Below are 21,860 nucleotides of genomic sequence, written 5' to 3' on the forward strand. Positions count from 1 at the left end.
TTCCCTGGGATCATTCCCTGTTGTTTGAAAGCCTCGGCAGGCTCCAGGCTCAGCATTGCAATCTAACTCTAAGCCAGCTCTACCATTCGGGAGTCACTTGCCTCAGCCAAAAGCTTGATTTCCCTGCTTTTGCTTAAAAAAAAAAAACAGAGAATAAGGCTAATAGAGAGTGAACTAAACTTTTACTAGGAAAAGACCAGTCCAAATATTTCCTCTCCAGATCCCAGACGTGACTGACCCTCAGTCTGTAAAACAATCCAGTGTTTTAGAATATCCCATTAACAGATATAAACATGAAGTTAATGCATGCAGAGCAACGTTTCTTTTCCTCCATGAATTTAGAATAAACCAACTCTTAAGTAGAACCCTTCTTTATGTATCATAAAATCCTTCTTTCCCGAGAAAACCTTTGGCATAAATCATATAGCCTGTCCATTTGCCGCATATATTAATCTTCCATCGCTTTATCATTCACAGAGCTCTAGGCTCAGTGTTTACTCTTCTGGTATTGCATGGTCTGCTAGGTAACCTGCAAATGCCTCCTGGAAGCTAAGCCAGAGGGGCACTAAGCCACAGGGTAACGCGTGTGTGTTTTATGCCAGCTATGTGCTGTTCTGCCCCTATAATTTCTTTGCATAACAACCTTTGTTTCGCCTGTAAATGTTATTTATCCAGATTAGGTGTTATTTATACTTGTTTTATATTCATGTAAAACACAGTGGTGTAAATCTGAATGCAAACCATCACAAGCGATAGGAGAATTCGGGCTCAGGCAGTGTGCTTCAGATGAAATAGTAAATTGTCCCACATTCTTTTAAGTTGCCATTTTATTTTATGTACTGGAACAAAAATAGGGATAGTAGCGCACTGAGGAGTGCCAACATCTGAAAAACTTTCAGCTCTCGTTCCCAAAAAATCAGTGCATGGTCATCCCACGTATCGGGGGTCAGCAAAGCATAGCCATCACACAAATGTGATGATGGCAGCTTTCCTGTGGCCTGAGGCTTCCTCTGTCAACAAAGCAGATATTGCTTTGCAGATTCCTCTATTGCATTTTATTTCCAATTGTGTCTGTTTTGATGTTCACTGTTACCATTTTTTTATCGTAAGAGACCTATACTGCATTTAACTAAATTCCCCTTCCCTCCCTCCTCTCCCCAAATCCCTACCCAACCAAAGAGCTGGTTCACTCTGCAACTATCTATTTTAAGGTCCCAGCAAGATTCTTTTGCTATTGTTGGTCCACAGTTCCAATGAAATCCATTATAAACACTCATCAAAGTATAAACACTGCGGATTCCTGACTTCCGAGAGCAGCTCTATAGAGAGCGTGAACATTGCACCAAATATGGACATACTTTGCCCAGCTCTAGAGATGTAACATTTTTCAAGAAGGCAAGATTTAATCCATCGCCAACATTATTTATTTTTCCAGTGTTTTAAGCAAAGCCATTGTCCTAAGGATTGCCATGCTGGAATAAAGAAATGATCCCTCAGGTCTTTTATTCTACCCAAGGCTAGGCAGATCTGAAAAAGTAAACTTTATTAGATGGAGAAGGGGTAAATTTTTCTTTCTGACCCAGACCAAACAACTTGTGCACTGAAGTTGGAGGATTGATAGCTCTTGACATTTTTAGCACAACTAGTATTAGTGCTTATGAGGTTTTTGTTTGCATCAGTGTCTAATCCTTTATTTGAATTTTGCTGTGTGATTTAGTGGAGTTTTGTAGCTGAGCTCTGCAAGCTATTATGACTTCTTACATCTCTGTGCCTATGCCACCCTTGCGCCTGCCAGTCCCTCTGCAGGGGCTCTAGGAAAGGATAGCTTGGGCTGGTCTAACTGGTGTCTCTCTTTTCAGTCCCTGGATGAAGCCCTGAAATACTGCAACTATGTGTTCACCATAGTTTTTGTGTTCGAGGCAGTTCTGAAGTTGGTGGCATTTGGTTTTCGAAGGTTCTTTAAGGACAGGTGAGAGTATTTTAAACTCCTGTGCATTTGGAGAGAGCTGTATTGACCCAGTTTCAAAGCCAGATGCTGGGTAAATGTAGCGTCACTATGATAGTACTACATGCTGTGTGCAAGGAAGAGCAAAGGGCTGTCTCTCCATGGGTGCAAACTTTATAGTGTAGGATTCTAAGTTAAAATTCTAAGAACTGCTGGTGCTGCTTTGCAGAAGGAATTCAGGAAATCTTACAAAATTCTGGATACATTCTTTCCCCCAGTATCTGCCTTCTCCCCCAGATCTGACCGGCTCAGCTTAGAGGTCAGAAACAACCTGTTGGCATCCATCTAGTCCTCAGAAGAGTAGTTTTGGCAGCCTAAGGTCACCGAGTCCCTCAGAACAAGTCTCCTTTGCAGTCCAAACCAGTCCTTTGGTAGACTGCTGGCTTTGTAAAGCCTTTGGCAAAGACAGAGGTAGTTGTGTTCAGCCCTGCTGCCTGCGGATCTTATTCTGCCTCACATTTAGCCAGAAGCAAATGTGTGTGAGAGCACGTTGTAGTCTGGCAACTTGCTGGGGAGTAGGGTAAGACTGAACACTTTTCCACAAAATTAGCTTGTTTTCCTCATTTATCCTGACTGAGTGGTTGGAAGCTGCTATGAGCAATATTACTCATGAGGGAAATTGCGTAGGAAAGTCACTCCGTTTCTTCACATCTTACTGCCTTTCTAGTGCTGGTGTGGAAGGCCCTCTACAAGTGTTAGGCTAGAAATCAATGAAGTTACTCAAGAGACAGGTCACATAACATGGGAGCAGCTGTATTGCATCACATCAAAGGTCCCTCTAGCCTAGTATCTTGTCCCTGAGAGTGGCTCCAAGTGGATAGCAGGGGGATGATAGGGACCGGGAAGTAGGCAGGGACACTTCCCAGTCACAGCCTACAGCAGCTTGCGGCTCAGAGGCCGTCTGTGCCAGCTGCAGTGAGTTGATTTCGTACCACATAGAAGATCATGGGCCCAGATATGAGAGAGGAGAGGCGTTTGGGATTTGCTTGTGATTGTTAGTAACAGATAATTTTCCACTCTTGGGTGTCTGTCCATGTATGATTTTTTTTTTTCTGGTCCTTCCTCTCTTTGTCTGTTAGGTGGAATCAGCTGGATTTGGCCATAGTTCTCTTATCAATTGTGGGAATCACGCTAGAGGAAATTGAGATGAATGCTGCACTGCCCATCAATCCCACAATAATACGCATCATGCGGGTGCTGAGAATAGCAAGAGGTACGGCCTGCTCCATAAGTCTCCAGCCATTCCTCCAGACACGTCAAGAAATGGTTTGGCCATTGGTTTTTCTGGTCCTCCTGTTTCAGTTCAACTTGAGAACAGTTAGGCGATGAGGCTGCAAAATGTCAATTCAGAGAGAAGCTAAGTGGAGTGTCATGGGTGTTTGCAGTGGCATATTAGATTGGTCTCTAATTCAAACCCAGGATCATAGATCTTCTATACTGATACCAGACAAGAGCAGGAAGTGGTGGAGAAGGGAGGATCCGAGCTTGAGGTGATGCTCTTCACTGATGAAGTGTCTCCCCATCACTCTCCCATTTTCCTGCTAGGGCATGCTGGAGTTCTTCTGGCTTTTGGTCTCTTTTACTGATGTCCTTAACATTAATTGGTGTGGGAAGTAGTTGCGATGTTTAGATGTTCTGTGGGCCCTGCCAGGATGCAGTGAGCTTGCCATCTGTATGAATAGATGCAAGAGAGATGTAAACCCTCCCTACAAGATCTGAAGCTAGTTTTCCTTCATGGGTTTTGCTTGAAATATTTCCCAGCCCTGCTGACCAGGATTTGGTTCTTATTATAGTGCTGAAACTGCTTAAAATGGCCACCGGGATGCGAGCTCTCCTGGACACAGTGGTACAAGCACTTCCCCAGGTAAGCCCCCAGACTTCATCCATGCCCAATTTGTTCCCCTTGGTGGACTATGCCTTTCAGGCCTGAGGACGGGTCTGTGGCACCGTGTTTGGTGGGCACTAGAAGCCACCTGGGGAGGATATCAGCTTTCTCTGCTGCCACCAGTGCCCTGGTAGCAGAGTTTTGCATGGCTCATCCTGCTCATGTAGTGTGTGTAGGATGGGAGAACCAGAATGATGGAAAAAGAGTTAACAGAGAGCCAACTGCTGTAGGCAGAGCTCTTACAAAACACAGATCTCACTGGCAAGTTCAGGAAACACAAGGATAGACAGAGAAAGCTGTTGGTGAAAGCATTGGAAGTAGACAGCTTCCAGCTCAGCAGTTTTCTTTGTGAGACAGGAGCAACCATGTTTATTGACACCTATTGACAGAGAAGCTGCAGACTTTAAAAGGTAAATAGGGAAGATGTTTCTGAGTGTTAAAAGCTTGAAGTGGGGTCTCAAATCACCATATTCTCATGAGCTGCAAGAGGAACAATTATGCTGCCGGTCTTGATATTTGATAGGATCCTTCAAGTGTTCAGTAACTGGGACCACTTTTTTATGGATCCATTTATTTGAAAAAAGAAGGAAATAAACTTTTTGCTGATGTGCACTCCTCCCTCAAAAAGATCTAAAGTACATCAGAAGAATTCCAAGAAATTTAGTGCTCCTTTGTTTTTAAAATCTTACGCTATTTAAGCTGTGTTCTGCTAGTTTGTGGGTTTATGGTCTGAGTTCTAATCTTTCAGTCTTTAGAGTCAGCTCAGCTGCCTATACATTCCAATTTCATATATCACCAAGATTCTGTAGCCCACCAGACAGCACTGGAAACATTTACTGCCACACTTTACCCAGAAGTGAGTACCAATATGAGGTGCCAGGGCACCAAGAATGAGGCAGAGGAACTCTGCAGCCGCCTTCTCTGAGCTGCCAATTCAGAAGCAGCACTTTTAGGATGCACAAGCATGGTCAGACAAGTCCTTAGTTTTCAAGCCCTCCAAAACATCCCACAGCTGAGTCGCTGGAAGGAGCTTTATGAGTGGGCCCACTCCATTCTGTGTGTAGTATGCCCTGGGATGGACTGGGAGAGTCAGGTCTCCCCTCTCCCAGCCCCAGCCCCATAGGCACAGGGAGATGGCAGCGCACCATGGTGGGCAGTCACATCTTGATCAGCTTCAGCTGTCTGCAGAGGGATCACATCTCAAAGGCAGGATGACAGCACTGTGGCTTGGCCAAAAGCAGATACCGTGTAGGCCTCTCTTCCAGAATATGAGTGGCCATATGAAAAGCAGTAGAACTAGTACGTGTAATTACCCAAGTATACCCCTATGAGTTAGTTGCTAAGGACAAAGAAGCCCATGATCTATTCAAAATGAACTGGAAAACAAGGGGAATTTCTTTTTCTTGGAAAGACCCATTTACTTTTCATCACTGCCATAAAGATGTTTCTAATCTGAGACATTTGCCCTTTGGCATTCAGATTTCCTTTTCAGTGAAGGATTTTGGCTGGGACTAAAGCATGGAATTTACCAACCTGACCCCTGTTTTGGCATTTCAAGAAAGCATTTGATTTGTGTCTGGTTTTTTTCTTTCGAAAGCATTGTGATTACAGAGCATATTTTCTCTCTCTCCTTGTTTTCTCTCCCCCCCCAACAATAGGGTGGCTGCAGGCCAGGCCTTTTGTTTCCTTGGGGTGTTTTTGCAGTTCACATTCAAACCAAAGTCTCTTTTAAAGGGAAATCCCCAGCGATATTCCAAGCAGATCTTGTGCAGATAAAAATGCCATTTTGTCCTCCAGTGAAATTCAGAAAATTAGGAGGGAAGTTTGGGAAGACCTCTCCGACAACAATCACTCTTCATGAAGCTACAGCTTTCATTTCAAAGGCGGGGGAAGAGTTCCTACCCCAATTAATTTAGCAGCCTAAAACCACAGCTGGAAAATCCTCCTTGAATGTGTCTGCTAAGTGACAAGAAAAATGAATTTGATGTTTATTCATTAAGGTTTTGGGGGAAATTCTTTGTCTGGTGTATGTCGAATGTCCATTTATGGGCTTACCGTGACACGGTATTGTCATTGCAGTACACTTTTTTTCTTTCTCTTTTGGGTGCTTTTCATCAGCTTCCTATTTGTTTTTATTCAGCAGCAGATATAGCTTGAGTAACACTTAGAGAACCAACTATCCCCAGACTTGGGGGCATGTTAGCATTTTGATCCAAGATTGAAGCTGTTACGGCTTAGTCTCCTCTTCTGGAACTTCAGACTGACCTTGAGCTGCTGTTTTCAATGCAGGAAGACTTCCTACCCTACTGCATCCTCCTTGTCTGGTAACCTTGTGTCTACCAGTTCAGGGATCTTCTCCTCCACCATGTCTCTGAAAAAAATGAGATGGAGTAGAGGAGAACAAATGAGGAAAGGCAAGACAGACAGAAAGAATGGTGAGGGAAAGATCTCAAAATGGTACCTTCTTTGCCCACGAACTCCATGCTTTCTTAGTCCCAGCAAATGTTTGGGATAGTGTGAATTGATCATCACGTTCATCAGCTCTGAAGGTGTACTCTCATGGCATAGCCTTTTGGAGAACGAACGAAATCTGTCATGGACTTTAAAGTATGAAGTGCTAAAATCAGCTACACTCGTGTAAACTTGAAATAGATCTACTGCTTTAAACTGAGCAGCTAAAAAGAGCTGGGCTAGCGTGACCAGCACTGACTTCATCACTTAGACATTGCCAGTCCTAATTAAGCCAGTTCAGTGCTGCTGTTCACACACCGACAGCTCCCCTGTGATCGCAGAGGCCTGCTCCCAGCACAACACAAGCCACACAGCTCTGCACTGAACTTCAGCATGTCTTTTAAGAGCCACCCGGTCTTGTTTTAAGGATGCAAAGTGTAAGGGATCAGCCATCCCCTATTGATGAAATAAGTTCTTCCAGTAGGTGTTTAGCCTTTCTGCTAAAAAAATCTGGTGGTTTTAATCTGGCTTAGCCAAGTTTGTTTTTTCATTGGATGTAATTTTGCTTTTTTTCTTCTGGAACTTCTCCTTTTGGAGGCAACGAGATAAAATAATCTTTTGCAGTCTGGCAAACAGAAGAACATAGAACGCCTTTAATCTCTCAGTATGAAGCAGGTTTTCAAGACCTGTTTCAAGTGTTTTCCTCTTCTTTATGAGCTCTGGCTCCATTAAGGCTATATAACGAATTATACCACTCTTACACTTCAGCCGAATATTCCCTTGCTTATACATCTGGTGGCTGCATCGGTTTTGTAAGCAATGTCTGCTCCGTAGGACTCCTGTTCGATGGTAATCCTTTAGTCTTTTTCACATCCCCTGCACTAAAAGTACAATTCACCCTTTCTGTAGCACGGCCTGCACTTTGCTCCCAGATCTGTAACTTTGCATTCGGCTGGGTTAAAATGCTCATTGTGTAAGCGAATCCACCGTACTGAGCAGCCCAGCTCAGTCTGCACAGCACTTGAGTATCGATTGCCAGTAAGAAAACCTGCAGTTAATGCTAAGCTGCCAGTGCTCTTCCTGATGGAGAGGAAAGTGGAATCCAGTCCAATTGCCATCCTGGCTCTGCAAGGCCAATGATAGTAAAATGTGGAACTTTCCTATCAAAAGATCTGCGTTCTTTCTCCTTCTTCTTTCTCACTTGATCTGTGGACGGCACATTAATTAAATGCAGAACTGTACAGTATACCTCCTCTTTGTCTTCAAAGCTTGGAACTCCCCCCAGATGGACTCTGTGCCAAGAAAAAAGTGAAGAACTCCTTGTTCTATCAGTGCCCTGAAGGACAGAGTCTGTAGTTTGCTCCTGGCCAGGAGTTTAACTCTTCACGGTGCTGTAATTCCTGTGCTTATCTCAACTTCAGCTCTTGAAGAGGTTTTCTGGCATTGTGTAACAGCAGTTATGGGACATAAACAATAGCCCGCTTTTGCCAGATGCTGAAAACCCACAGTGACTGTGAAGCTCAGAGAGCAAGAATAGAAATGTCTTACCAGCAAGCATTGCAGATGAGACAGATTCTGGAAGATAGGTATGTGTGTGCTATGCTGCATACTGGAAAGAAGTGCAGAGATGCCGGAGAGATTTGAGTAGTGAAGCAGAAATCATGAGGTAAAGAAACGATCATTCTGCTGGCTGTTAGCACTGGTCTCCGTGGGGCTGAGTGGATACACAGAAAGGGGAGCTCATTCAGTTCAGCTAGCGGCCTTGTGGTTGCACCAATGAGATGACTTTAGCCTCCAAGGTTGTCTATCTGGCCCTTTCCACTAGTCCTGGAATTCACACAGATGGCCTCCGTTTTCCAAGTAGACAAATGTGTGCATTTTCTCTTGGGTCTAGTGCATAAATTAGCCTGTGTTTTCCTGCTGCCAGGCTTATTGCTTTGGCTGGAGAGTGCTGGAAGGAAGATGAGGAGGACTCATGTCCTTGGAAAGGATTGGCAGGGGCTTAGTTTTATGAGAAATTGCTCCTGACAGGCATCCCAGGGAGCTGTGTGCATTGCCTGCATGGGCAACTGGAATGCCAAGGTGTGGGCCAGTGATGCAGAAATAATTGATGTCAGAGCAGGAAGAGGCACAAGAGGAACTGTAGTGTGCTTCAGGCAGCCATTGCAGGAGTGGGGCAGCAGAAGATACGTATTTCATCAATGCCTCTCCCAGAGCAGGGAGCGTAGAGGCCAGCAGGATCTAGAGGGATTTGGGTAGGATCACACAGCTGACAGTACAACAGAGAAGTCATAGTGCCCAGGTGGCCGGTGTCCTGTTGTACATGAGCAGTGCAACATGTTTGCATATCAAGCTAACACAACCTGGCATAGTTGCTTTGCGTCCCAGTGCCTGCAGATACGGGCTTTTTACTTAGTGGCATAGGTCAGAGGTTGAACGCTGATGGGACGTGCAGTGGTGCTTAGCTACTGCAGCCTCACTTAGGGCGAGGCAAAAAACTAATAGCAGTGATGTCCCCAAGCGCTAAAGCAGAGACAGCCTCCCCAGGCCACGCAGGGGCAGTGGGAGAAGGGTTTTGCTCGGTGTGTGGAGAGGAGGGTTGCTTTCCTTGCTGCTGAGCAGGGTTATTCCAGGACTTTTGCAATGGAAGATAACAGATCCAGCTGGGATGCACTGTGGTGAAGGGTCGTAGCTCCTCACACAGGGCTTCCCTGCCCCTCTGGGTGGGATGGAGGACTCTGCCTCTCTCCCCACAGCATCCCTCTGCCCCAGGCACACAAACGCTTTTGCCAGCAGTATATGACAGCCAGGATGCCAGAAAGTGAAGGTCCAGGAGGAATCACATCACCACTGTCTCCATCTTCTCTCGTGGCTTCTCTGAGGTACATCAGGGCACTGAGAACATCTCCAAGATGTTCTTCATCTCTGCTTCACTCCCTACAGGCCACAGCCTCCCCTCAACACTGGAGCCACGGCAAATGATGGATAGCCCCTGGCTGCCAGAGAGAGGGGTTATCTGTAGTCTTCTCTGCCCAGCCAAAGGCACCAGCCCAAGTCAGGGGGAGTCTGATGGATAAACAGAGCATGGGCTGACCTGTTCAGAGCTGCTAGAGCAGAACGACTTCTCAGAGCCTGCGTGGGTGACCAGCTGCCAAAGCTGAGGTTGCTGACCAGAGCTGGATCTCTGTCCCTGATGCAGAGTCCAGCACAGGCATCCCAGCCTTTGGCTGCTGGAGAAAAGTGCCTGGATGTGGTCCTGTCCACTCCCGTTCCTCCCAGCAACATGATTCATGCACGATCTTTTTCTTGTCTGGTCTCAGTAGATCTCAAAGTGCTTTAGAGACATTAATTACCTATCCACAAGGGTATTACAAATGGGTACGTTGAGTTAGAGGAGAGGAATGACTCACTCAAGGTCACAGACACACATCCAGTCTGCCTTCTCTGCTACTCAGTAGCCGCTGGCTGACCTTGCTGCCTCCACCTCAGCCCATCTCTGAGAATTTGCCTTGGGTCCTTCTCTGTGCTCAGGCCTTGGTGAAAGCCATGGGCTGAAGAGCACCTTCCTTTCCTTTCCTGGGGGACATGTACCAGAGAGCCATGGGCTAGCACTGACAAAATATTACATCTGGAACTGACTTGTACTGATTCAGTACAGCCAGAAGCTACACAAACAGACCAAGCGGTTTTGCTGAAGCATCTAAGCAAGAGGTGAGCCATTTTGCTCAGCCACATTCTCTTGAGCATCAGGTGTTTGTGGGCTGCTGAGAGACTCATGCCCTCTCCAGCCTCACGAGCCACCAGCTGCCTGCACATATCCATATGCATGCTACATCTGCAGGGGGTGGTCAGGGCAGCAGGTTGTTCTTGTGCACATGGGGAGCAACCTGCTTCTTAGCTGACACTCCAGAGCGGTTCTGGATGTCTAGATACAGGTTGGGATGGAGTTTAACAGTAAAGATCATGCCATCGCCCATCCCAGGATCCTGGACTTGCTGCTCTCTCCCACATCTCTCTTCCATGTAGCCACGTTTCCACATCAGTCAGACATTCAGTCACTTCCCAAGAGATCCTGTGCATCAGCTGACCTTTGGAACTGCCCATGTGTCTGCTCTCAGCCAAGGGCAAACGCAACCTCAGACACCAGCAAACACCACATTAGCAAACATGCATCTGTTTGTTAGTATTTTTAGAGTATGCCTATGGCTGGGATGCCTTGAGCCTATACAGCAAACCCATGAGTGTAAACTGGTCTTTGAAGGACTGGTTATGAGACAAGTTGGTTCAGTAATGTAATTAGTCACGATCTTAAATACAGAATCTCTTACAAATGCACGTTAGATAGTAGGCAAATTGTTTATGAGCAAATGTCAGCTCATAACATGCTTTGCATGTTGAGAGATAGATAATAGTTTTGACTGATAACCTGGGAATAATTTTGATGTTAGTCTAAATTCTTTGGAATTTCATCAATGCCAGAAGTTTGCAGGCTGATTTATTAAGCATTAAAATAGCAGTAAAATATTCAGCTTATAGGCTTCTTTGAAAAAATTCCAAGACCCTCTTCTGCAGTGCTACAACATTAGGCTTTAATTTACACTCAACCTAGAAAACTTGTTTATCACTTTTATTTTCCTTCTCTTTAATTATTTGCTCATTTGCCTCCCTGGCAGCCTATGTGTGCATTTGTGTGTGTGTGCCTGTTTTCCCATGTTTTCTAATTTGCAGTCATTTTGCAGACTGCCTTCTAATGTCTTACAAACCACCAGTGGTCCAGCAGATGTGAGTTAGGAAACACTATTCTAGAAGACAGTACGTGCAGATGAAATAATCCAGACCAGCCAGCCACATCACTGTATTATCTCTATTATTCCCTGGAGTATGGTAATAATGTTAGTGGAATTGCAAAGCTCTATGTGTAGTAGCCAGTTTAGGCTTCATAGCAATTACAGTCTCCACTGGGTGATTTGACTATTCACATTTCTTTAATACAAAAAAAACCTACTTCATAAGTGATAGCTGTGTTAATTTTATGATAACAGGTATCATACTGATAATCTTTCTAATGAAATTAAGCAGCATGGTCAAAATACCCAGCAACACTCTGGCTGTGCTGCCTCAAAGAAGAAAGCTCTCTCAAACTGTAGAGTTCACTAGGAGATACCTTGGAGATCCTGAATCCCTCGGCCTGACTACCTGAATCACCCCCTAGTTCAGTTTTATTTAGAGATAAAATGATGCTTGTGACACCATGTCTAGTTGGAGAACTCGATCGCTCTATCTCTGTTACAAGCCGATAGACACAAGGCATTTAAAAGCAGTAGGAAAGGTAAATGTGACCAGAGTTAGTTGCAGGTAAAATGCAGGTGGTTAGCTGGTCAGGTTACTCTGCCCTTCGTGTTCTCTGCTTGAATCACAAAAAATCTGCTCTTTGAGACGTTTTAAAGGCTTAGACGCCATGTAGCGACTGACTCCAGTGCGGATAATGGTATTGCCGTTGTTATTAAGAAGGTTTGTGTTCCCTTTAGCATCATTGCACTTCTATTACCATCCCCTTCAGCCACCTTGCAGTGCATGTTAATGCCTAACAGTAGCACATCACGCAGCGTTTGAACTGCAAGATGCCTGCATTTAAATGATGGCGTATGGAATAAGGCTTTTCTTGTGAGATACTGAAAGCTAAAATTCAGGTAGTTGTTGTTGAGAAATATCTGTAAAGTGGCAAGGCTAGGAAAGCTTTATATCTTACTGGAGCATATGTTCCTTTTCTGAAAGCTCTCCAGGCCAGTGAAACCTTTGAAAACCAGGCAATTCCTCTTGTGGCTTGAGACATGTCTTGTTAATGTCACTGTCTTGAAACCCTCAGCCTTCGTGCTCAGAATCTCAAACCTGGCAACCAGAAGGGAAAGGCGCTTAAAACTCAAACCAGAGCACCAGGTCAATTAAACTGCCACTGCACTGAAGTGCAGGGCTCAGTGCTGCTGAGGCTACAGCTACGGGTTGGCCAAATTATAGATGAAGGCAGCATCCCGGGAGAGTGGAAGGGCGATGGAGAGGCACCAGCCGCAGAGACTGCTTTGCACATGGGAGCATCTGCTCCTTCCCCAAGACAGGAGACTTCTCTGGGTCTGTTAAAGCAGAACCGTGAAAGAGGACCAGGGTGTTGGAAGCCAGGGCAGATGATGTTTAGCCTCTGGCCACCAGTCCCTCTTTTGCTTGTGTTGAAAATGTAATGGAGCAATTTAATTTGTGACCTCAACTTGCCTGACCCTTCTTCTGCTTTCTCCTTGTGTAGGTAGGGAACCTTGGCCTACTTTTTATGCTCCTGTTTTTTATCTATGCTGCCCTGGGAGTGGAATTGTTTGGCAAGCTAGGTGAGTAATGTGCCTGACAATTTATTTCATCCGGTTGATGTTTATTTGGTATCTGGCTGTTTCCTTTCTTCTCTTTCTCATTCTTGGGCCTTCCTTAGCTTCACAGCTCACAGTCTGAAGATTCAAGTTTTCTCTTGATCTCAGGGTCACAGATAACACATGAGGATATAATACAGAACCTGTCTAATATGCACACACACACGTTTAGAGATTTGTCCAACACCACCCTTGGCTGTAGAGGAACTATTTACTGTTTAAATATAATTGTCCAGCATGGATATGTTCACAAAGATGGAAGTTTGCTACTTGAGACAGAACATGAGTCTGTAAAGCTGGATGGTAGTCAGATTCGTGCTGGAGAGATGCCACCATAAACATGTCCCTCCTCGGAGCTTCCACCACACTCCATCAGTTTTCTGCACTTGGCTGACATTGCTCTTCCAGCTGCCCAAGTCTTGTCCGTCCATTGTTCTTCTCAGCATCACCTTCCCCTTTCTACATAAATCAGGAAGCATCCACTGGTTCCTGATTGTCCAGCATCATTTATTCCTCCGGCTTGAGGATACAGCGGAGCTGATCATGAATGTGTCCACCACTAAAAAGAAACTCAGGTGGAGTCAGAGAGAAAACACTATAGCCCTACCTTGCCCAGCTTAGCCAGGCCAAAGCAGTCACTGCCTTTAAACATGCTGTTCAAAGGAGATGTGTCTGCCTTCTCAATGTTTGCATCCCAATTAGGGCTTCAAGAGCCTCAGAAGGGCCCTTCCTCCATGGTGATTTTATGGCTGTCATTAATCCCCTTTATGAGTCCAGCCCTCTGCTTGGATTACAAATGCCTGAAAGCAGAATATTTCTTTCAACCAAAGACAAATTATTTTTCAGTCTCCCAACAAATTCTGGGAAAAAATTAGTTCTGCGTCCACCCCAAGTGAAATACTGTGATTTGTATATTACATATCTAGATATATAGGTATGTATTTGTTCAGCCACAAAGGTGAAAAACGTCTTATTCATAGAGGCACCTTCTGCTGCTCTGAATCCTTTTTGTGTTTCCACGCACACACCTTGCCAATGCCAGCCCCCAGGTAACCACAGCATGTGGTCAGAGACTGGGAAAGCCCTGATCTTGTCTGGGGCAAGCTGCAGGCAGTCAGCACACCGCTTCCCCTCCTCATTTAACTGGGAAATACTTTCGCTTCTTTTTCCCAGTCGCTGCTAGTCCATGTCAGGCACAAGAACCATCAGTGCTCACTCCCCCAGGCTGGTCATTTGTGGGGTTTTTTTCTATTTGCTTTTCTGGTTTTCCTTCCTATTTGCCTCTGAAATAAATACCTAAGAGTGAAACGCTCTTGCAAGAGGCATTGCTGCCTGTCCTAATGCATATTTAATGAGCCTGTGTTTTATGGAAAGAGGGACATTTCATATGTTCAATTTACATTCATTAGTATATTAATTCTCAGGGGAAAACATATCAAATTGTTTCACTTTATCTCAGTGAAATATCCCTCATGGTAGATGTGCCCTGTAAAAACTAATCAAGGCAAGGACATAATCAAGAGGATAACAGACCAAGGATACTGTAGAACAGTATTTGCTGAGACACCCCAGCAAGTCTGCTTGTTTCCACCTGCTTTTAGATCTCTTTGTGTTGGCTCTGACTGTTGGGGTAAAGTCAAGAGAATCAGAGAAATGTTGGTGGAAGAGGCCTCTGGAGGCCCCCACCCAGCCTCCCACTTGAAGCCCCATCAGTAGTTCAGAATAGCTGTGGCTTCGTCCAGCCAAATCTTGAAAACTTCTAACAACAGAGCTCCCCTACCTCTCTGGTGACCTGTCCCAGGGCTGTTGGGCTCTCCAGATGAAAACAACTTTCCTAATGTCCAACGTGGACCTCCTAATCCACTGTGTGTTGCTGTCCATTTTATCATCTGCCTCCACTGAGAAGAGTTTGGCTACATGATCTCTGCAGCTGCCCTTCAGTAGTTGCAGGCCGCCATGAGATCACCACTTAGCAGTGCTCCCTGATGCCATGTATCAGTGTGACATATCTCAGGGTCTCACCGCCAGGTTTGGGGGGCTGCACTGGAAGCTTCACTGACATGCTTCTGCTTCTCTCTCCTGCAGACTGCAGTGAAGAAAATCCTTGTGAAGGTCTGAGCCGGCACGCAACTTTCACTAACTTCGGCATGGCCTTTCTCACCCTCTTCAGGGTGTCAACAGGGGACAACTGGAATGGTATCATGAAGGTGTGTGCAGTCTCTGTTTGGGTACTTCCTTCTCTCTGTAGATTTATAGATACAGATTTCAAACAAATTTAGGCACCTCTTGTGTGAAAACAAAAAAGGTTTCCTTTTAAAACATCAAAATTAAACTTTCCCATTTAAAAGCAAAGTGTATTTTGAAGGGAAAATTTGTCCTAAGTCTTACCCAACCTGAAACTTCCTTCTTTTTAACATATATATAATACTTCAGGAAAATTATGCCAGTTCTTGTGGCTGAGAGGAGTAACCACGTACTCTGTGCCCTGTGCCTTTGGGACATAACACAATCCTCCTCTTTGTAGTTGATGTAATTCATGGTGTCCATATTTTCTTCTATCCATTTTGTTGTACCTACAAGACATCTATTGTGTCTGGGATATGTAATTATACGCTTTTCAGTCCTCAGCAGGTTATCTTTCATGTTTCTGTATTTGGAGCCCAAGCAAAGCCCCAGCCGCTATTAATCCCTCACCTCTTCCTCTCTGTTGCAGGACACTCTCCGGGAATGCACTCGGGAAGACAAGCACTGCCTCAGTTACCTGCCCGTTATCTCTCCTGTCTACTTCGTCACGTTCGTCCTCATCGCACAGTTCGTCCTAGTCAACGTAGTGGTGGCAGTGCTGATGAAGCACTTGGAGGAGAGCAACAAGGAGGCCAAGGAGGATGCTGAGATGGATGCTGAGATCGAGTTGGAGATGTCCAGAGGAGCAACCACCTCAGCCACCAGTGGGAGCAGGGGAGGTGCAGCGGCCCCGGAGAGCAGGGCACCCTACAGAAGTCAGGAGACCATGAAGTCAGAGTCAGCGGTGCAGGTGAAGCACCAAGCCCTGGTAATAGTTCACACAAAGCGTCTGTTCTTCTTGTGCTCAGGGTAGGGAGGGGACAGTTCTCGCCAGCCACTGCTGTCTGATCATCAGGCAGTCAGATCCCGAGTGACACAGAGCCAAAGAGGCAGGAGACAAGGCAGTGTGGGAGGAAGGCAGCTTTCCCGGGTCCCCCCACGACAGAGATGTCACCGCCACCTCCACATCTTGAGTCATCTCAGGAGGGCTCCCTGAGGTAGAAGGATGCTTGAAACGCATGCTCCAGGACTAATGCTGTCCTGACCATTGTTCTGGGGGAGGGTTGAAAGTCCATCTCTTGCCATTTCCAGTTCATTCAAAGGTTGTGAATTTTAAGTTCAGAAGCATAATAGCCACAGGTCCCTGTCCTGTTCTCCCAGCCAATACATTGGTCCTTGTCATTTTAGCATGGGCAGCAGCACCAGGGAGCAATCTCATAAAGTCCTGGGAATGCTAGCGCTGTCAGCCCTGACACATGCAGCAAAGGATGGCATAAATTCCCTTCGCACAGACACAGAAATACTGCTCAGGTTCTTTTTAATCCCAGTTTGGGATTTCCAGAGGAGACTCAAGCAAATTGTAGTGCGCAGCTCAGGAGGGCATGTCTGGCGCTGGTGTAAGATGCAGCTTCCCACTGGCTCGTGCTCTGCTTAGAGCACGGCTGACTTGGACCCGGGGAATTGTCAGAGCCCCTCAGCAAGAAGCTGGAGATTCCTGGGTTGATTTTCCAGACACTGCCTGCTCTCTGATTTCTATTAGTCCTCTAGAAAAATAGGGTAATCAGAAGTCAGGGTGGGAAGGAGGGGCATGAGATAATTGTCTCATCCCATGTCAGCAGCGTATGATTAAGAGTGAATACGAAATTGCTTTGTCACCGTGATCGCAAATAAAGCTACTGCAAAATCAATGGGGGATTTGAGATTAAATTACATTAAATTAGATTTTTGTAAAATCTATCAGACTCTATTAAGTGAAGTAAAAAGATATTTAGTTACACAGCAATGGGGAATTCGCTATTTGAATGTCATTTCTAATAGACATTTCTGCAGAAAAATGCACCATAAACACCCAGGTTGCTTTTCTCGTTGAGGGAAGAGAGGGCACATCCTTTCACATAGGCTGTGATTGCAAACTGAGTTCATTCTCCTTGGGTTTTCTTCATCTTCCAATACCTCCCGAGCACATCAGGAGCCATGCAGAGCCTCCCCTTAGCCCTAGAAAAACCCGTAGTGAGAGGTGATGCTCCCTAGAGGGAGAACAGCGTGAGCAGGGAACTGGCCACAGATTTCCCCCTGTGGCTGAGATTGCTTGAAGGCAGGAGAGGATTTGCAAGCCAGGGCTCTCCCTCCCCATGCTAAAGTAGGGCAGAGGGGCAGTAGTGGGGCAGTAGAGGGGCAGTAGAGGGGCAGTAGTGGGGCAGAGGCAGTGAGGTGGGGCTGGGTTGTGGCGATGCCCTCGCTCACATCTCGGACACCCAGGCTCTCCTGGGCAGGCGTGGATGGCTGGCAGCTCGGTGCTGCGCTCCCTGCTAGCTGCAGTGAAGAGGTTAAATACGTAGAGCTCTGTATGACTAACCCTGCTACTGATGCCAGGCGGCATGGGCACCCTGGAAGGTGTTACAAGATGCTCTGTATTTTCTTGCCATTTGTGCCAGTTTTTGCAGCCCACATTTCCTTTCCTCTTCCTTCCTGCTCTGGATGAATGGGGCAACTAGGAAATGCCACGGGGTAAACGTGTTCGAGCTTTAAGACCCAGCCTTGCTCTGCTACTGATGCTTTTTATCTCCCCAATTTTGAAGGAGGCGCTGAGCTGTGAGAATGTGTCTTTAGCCATCCCAGACTCAGACACGCTGGAGGGGGCAGAGGCTCCCATGATGGAAAGCCCGTCCTTCTGCTCTGTTTCCCACCATGTCCTGACACCTTCCCACAAAACCCCAGGCCACGAGGCTGAGGTGAATGACGTCGCGCCGTTGCTTCTGCGTTGTGGCATTGTGCTTTGGTGCTGTGCAGCTAGCGGTGGTGTCTGAATTGTCCTAAACCTGTCGCTTCACAGCCACAACAGTCGTTTCCATCCTCTGTCCTTCGTACTGCCTTTGCGTGTGCAGGGACTGGGCAAAGAACGTGTCCCAGCCAACTCTGCCAGCAGCCTTGTGTGGGACACAAAGGAAATGCTCTTTTTAGCTAAAAAAAAGTCTCACATTTGATGTGCAATGTGATGTGTGAGCAGTCTGTCTTCAAATGATATATCGAGAGCTGGAGGCAGGCAGAGTCCTTTGTGGAGAAAACACAGCCCAGTTTGGTTTTCTTACTGTTACTATAAGAACCTGTTTATGATACAGTATTGAGGAAACAAAGGCCTAAGTAGATCAACACGTTAGGCTTTCAGCAAGCACCGGAGCTGTGGATTCAGGAGATGCTCCGGGGAGATCACCCAGCAGACCAGAAGGGCCGTAGGCCCCTCTGCTCAGTCCCTCCCGATTGCACCACAAACGGGTGCCCAGGTCACATCACGTAAAGATCTTGCAGGGTTTGCCCTGCTGCAGCACAGTGCCCTCCTCGGGGTGAATGAGCTCCAGATGTCCTCCCGTGGGCACGAGAACGTGCGAGCCACAGTCAGTGATGAAGATGCACATGCTGCAGTTGGGAGCACACTTGCTGTCATCAGAGAACTTCCAGCGGCCACCCAGAATTAATCTGCTTTAGACTTGGGCCATTTTCCCCTTTATTACCTGACTTCTATCATGACTATCAAGGCACCTTCTAGTAGCAAGTATCTTGCAGCATCTCCAAGCAAATTCTGGGCTCAGATTAAGCTCTTGATGACCAAGTGGTTTCCCCTGTGCAAGATGAGTGATACAAAGCTATAATCCTCAAGGAAGTTCCCCTTCATAGCTCTGCAGGCTGTCCATTAGCTTGGCCACCTGGAAGCTGCAGAGGCTCAAAGGGAGATCGCGGAGAAGGCATCGTTCAGGGACGGGCAAAATTTGGGACTTCGCAAATGCAACTGCAACGCGTCCTGGCTTTCTGCTGGCAGAGCTGAGAGTTCGTTACCTCCGTGGGAACGACAGCACAACCCCGGATGCCACCAGAGTTGGCCTGGGCGGAGATGCCAGCGTTGGCAGGCACAGGCAGGGAGTTACCTCCAGCCCTTGTTGTGGCTCTGTCTTCCCCACCACAGAGGCTGCAGGAAATGGCTAAGCTCGCTCGCAGTGCTGGAGACACACGCCTTCAGAGAGGGATCAGAAGGAGCCCTTCCTCTGGGAATTTTGCCCACGGCTTGTTTGTGGGCTCTTGGCTCCAGGCCTCTGAGAAGTTACAGTGTTCCCTCTTCCAGAGCATCCTGCCAGTCACCTTTGCTTACAGAGTATTTTCTGGCCGTTTAATCACCCAGGAAGGGTCATGTCCTGTGGAGGTATTTGCAGGATTATTTCTTCGAGCTCCCTCCACAACAGAGCAAAATCAGAGCTCCAACAGACTACTGATTCCCAGACACTAGAGGAAGGAGTTGTGCTCATTGATTAAAGATGTTTAACTGAGCCTCTGAGCTGCACCACCAGGAGCCTCTACAGTTAATTTAATGCCTGTCTACTTGGCCTGAGAGGGGTCCCACGGCAAGTAGGCTCTCACCTTGCACATCTCTATCAGATGCCAGGATCCTCCCAAGCTCTCAGGGTGCCTGCAGGCAGGGTTCACCATACGCAGTCTCAGCAGCACAGGTCCAGTTTGGGCTTTCATGGGTTTTGAAGGAGCCACATTGATTTCCAGGGCATGGGATCAGGCTCCCGAGTGCATCAGGTGTTTCCCACCAAAGAGGAGGAGCAGCAGTGCCCATGGTGGTGTGTCTCCAAACCTTCCTAGCTGTCGAGAGCAGCTCACCAGGTGTGAGGCAACAAGCTTCCTGTCCATGTTTTGTATTTCAGGTACTTATTACAGTGGCTTTGAAGCCATTTGAAATGTGCCCACATCCCTAAGTCACCTGGGTCTCAATAGCTGACACCTTAAAAATCGCAGTTGTTTGTGTCAAGAGGGGATTTCTGTTCATTTGTCCCAGCCAGGGAAGACAAATACAAGATCCTGTAAAGACGAACTGAGATTTAATAGACAAATACTGTGATCCTTCTGTTACACTGCTGAGAAAGTGGAGCAAGACCTTTTGTTCTCTGCGTGGCACCGGGGTGTTAACAATCGCCCACCTGCGTTCAGCTGGGGTGTTGCGATGCTGATAGCTTATTAGCTGTAATGGCCGGAGGCCAGCTGGCACAGCCACACTCCTGATGCATTAATATCTCAGACGAGAGACCCGGGTTGCACCCGGAGGGCTGCTGGGCAAGGCAGCAGTCAGCGCTGGATGCCAACTACCTGTAAATAACTGCTGCCGATCCCCCCATCTTCTCAGCCAAGCTCAACAGGGTAAAAGCATTGAGTAACTTGTCTCAGGATGTGTCTCTTCAGGGATCTGAGGAAATAAATTCGTAAGCCAGAAATGTATGGGAAAAACAGATTTAACCAGATCCTTGGTGACCTCCAAACTATCCAGCAAGGGATCTCAGGCTCAGATTTTGCTAGCAGAGAAGGAAAACAGCCCGGCAGAGCAAAGCAAAATACATTTAATTTAAGACATGCAGCTGGGAAAATGTTTTCAATCAGTCACTGGGAGGCTGACGTTAAAGGAAAACCAGAGCGATTAGTCGTACTTTAGATAACATGGTGAATTTATGAGGGGAATGTGTCTAGGACCAAAACCTCGCGGCCGGGAGCCAGGTTGCAGGTCCTGTTCCAAGGGTTCCCGCTCCCCTAACACTTGGCCAAGTTGTGGTACCACCTCTCACATCTGCTCCATCAGCACTGCAGAGACATCATTTGAGTCCCTAAAGCTTCCTAAGACCCCAGGATAAATTTGCTATAAGGTGCCTGAAGTGACGAGGGCCTCGGAGAAGCAGTGGGGGTTCAAGCTTAAGGTTTGTGATGTGCTCAGTCTGGGCACTTCCAACCAGACCCAATTCACAGCGAGAGCAAACACAGAGAAATCCCTTTTCTACCCCCAAACAGGCTCCACACCCGCATACATGCTGCCATGATGTCTCCTCCTTCCCTCTGCCTCCTGCCATGTGGCTGTCTTCTTCTGGGGTCGGTAGTGCCCAAAATGCTTCATGTTGTAGGAGAGGTGCCGCAGGGTTTGCAGTGGTGTTAATGTGTATGTTTAAATGTCTGCCTGTATGTGTGTTTTGGGGAGATAATACATGAATTTCCAGAAACACTTGGTACCCTTGGTTAGCGTGGCTGAGGGCTGGCCAGTTTTGTCCATCTGTCCCTGAGTGGCTTTGAGAAGAAGGGCATCACCACCCAGGCCGGGCTGAAAGCACCCCTGGGAAAATCAGAGCAGAACAGTGTGGGAAATGCTGGCTTTCTCGTGTGTTTAGAGGGTGGGCCCCATTTTCCTGGACCTTACTTTTTCTCTGCTGTGTCCAAGAGTCAGCTTAGTGGTGGGTCATTGATGCCTCATTTTACTCCAGCCGCAACTTGAGCTCTTTACTCAGCTAGCACGGCGTAGCTTTGGTATCCCATTGCAGTCACCAGGGCTGCAGACTCTCTGTAAGATGCCAAGAGGAACATCTGCACAAAGTTTTAAAACAAAAAGCAGATGAGGAGATTGCTGTAAATTCATCACCAAGATGCCAAATGACCGCATCTCCCTGTCTCCTTGCTTTGCAGGGCGGCACAGCCTCTCTGAGGCCACAGGACTCTCAAAACCTGCTGACGGTCCGCAAGATCTCCGTTTCCCGTATGCACTCCTTGCCCAACGACAGCTACATGTTCCGGCCGGTGATGCCAGCGAAAGCCCCTTTCCCCCTCCACGAGGTGGAGATGGAAATGTATCCCTGCAAATCCCAAAGAGGTACTGCTCGCGGAGTTTTCCCTTCCTCCTCCCAGCTGAAACCATGGGGCAGCCAGGTACGCGTGGTGGTTAGATGGGGAGTAAGCAGCCCGTGCCGAATGTGGGCTGAGCCAGGGCTTGCTTGCTTCGATTTGATACCGTCAGCAGGAC

At 46.9% G+C, this 21,860-nt stretch overlaps 1 protein-coding gene across 6 annotated transcripts in view; it reads left to right on the plus strand.

The window, feature by feature from the left end:
- The window catches only part of CACNA1H (calcium voltage-gated channel subunit alpha1 H), a 260,228-nt gene that overhangs the window by 231,664 nt on the left and 6,704 nt on the right, over positions 1–21,860 (plus strand). For 5 of the 6 annotated variants that reach the window (XR_012044869.1, XM_072877585.1, XM_072877587.1 and 2 more), the window contains 7 exons: positions 1,860–1,969; positions 3,085–3,218; positions 3,799–3,869; positions 12,637–12,715; positions 14,837–14,958; positions 15,465–15,803; positions 21,527–21,710. Coding sequence is in view for 5 of the 6 variants with exons in the window: in XM_072877585.1 (XP_072733686.1) it covers positions 1,860–1,969; positions 3,085–3,218; positions 3,799–3,869; positions 12,637–12,715; positions 14,837–14,958; positions 15,465–15,803; positions 21,527–21,710 (1,039 nt within the window). In the remaining variant the exon portion in view is untranslated. The remainder of the gene's footprint in view (positions 1–1,859; positions 1,970–3,084; positions 3,219–3,798; positions 3,870–12,636; positions 12,716–14,836; positions 14,959–15,464; positions 15,804–21,526; positions 21,711–21,860) is intronic. The other variant, XM_072877586.1, reaches the window with a different exon arrangement.

The sequence above is a fragment of the Ciconia boyciana genome, chromosome 13 (assembly GCF_034638445.1).
Source record: "Ciconia boyciana chromosome 13, ASM3463844v1, whole genome shotgun sequence".
NCBI lineage: Eukaryota > Metazoa > Chordata > Aves > Ciconiiformes > Ciconiidae > Ciconia > Ciconia boyciana.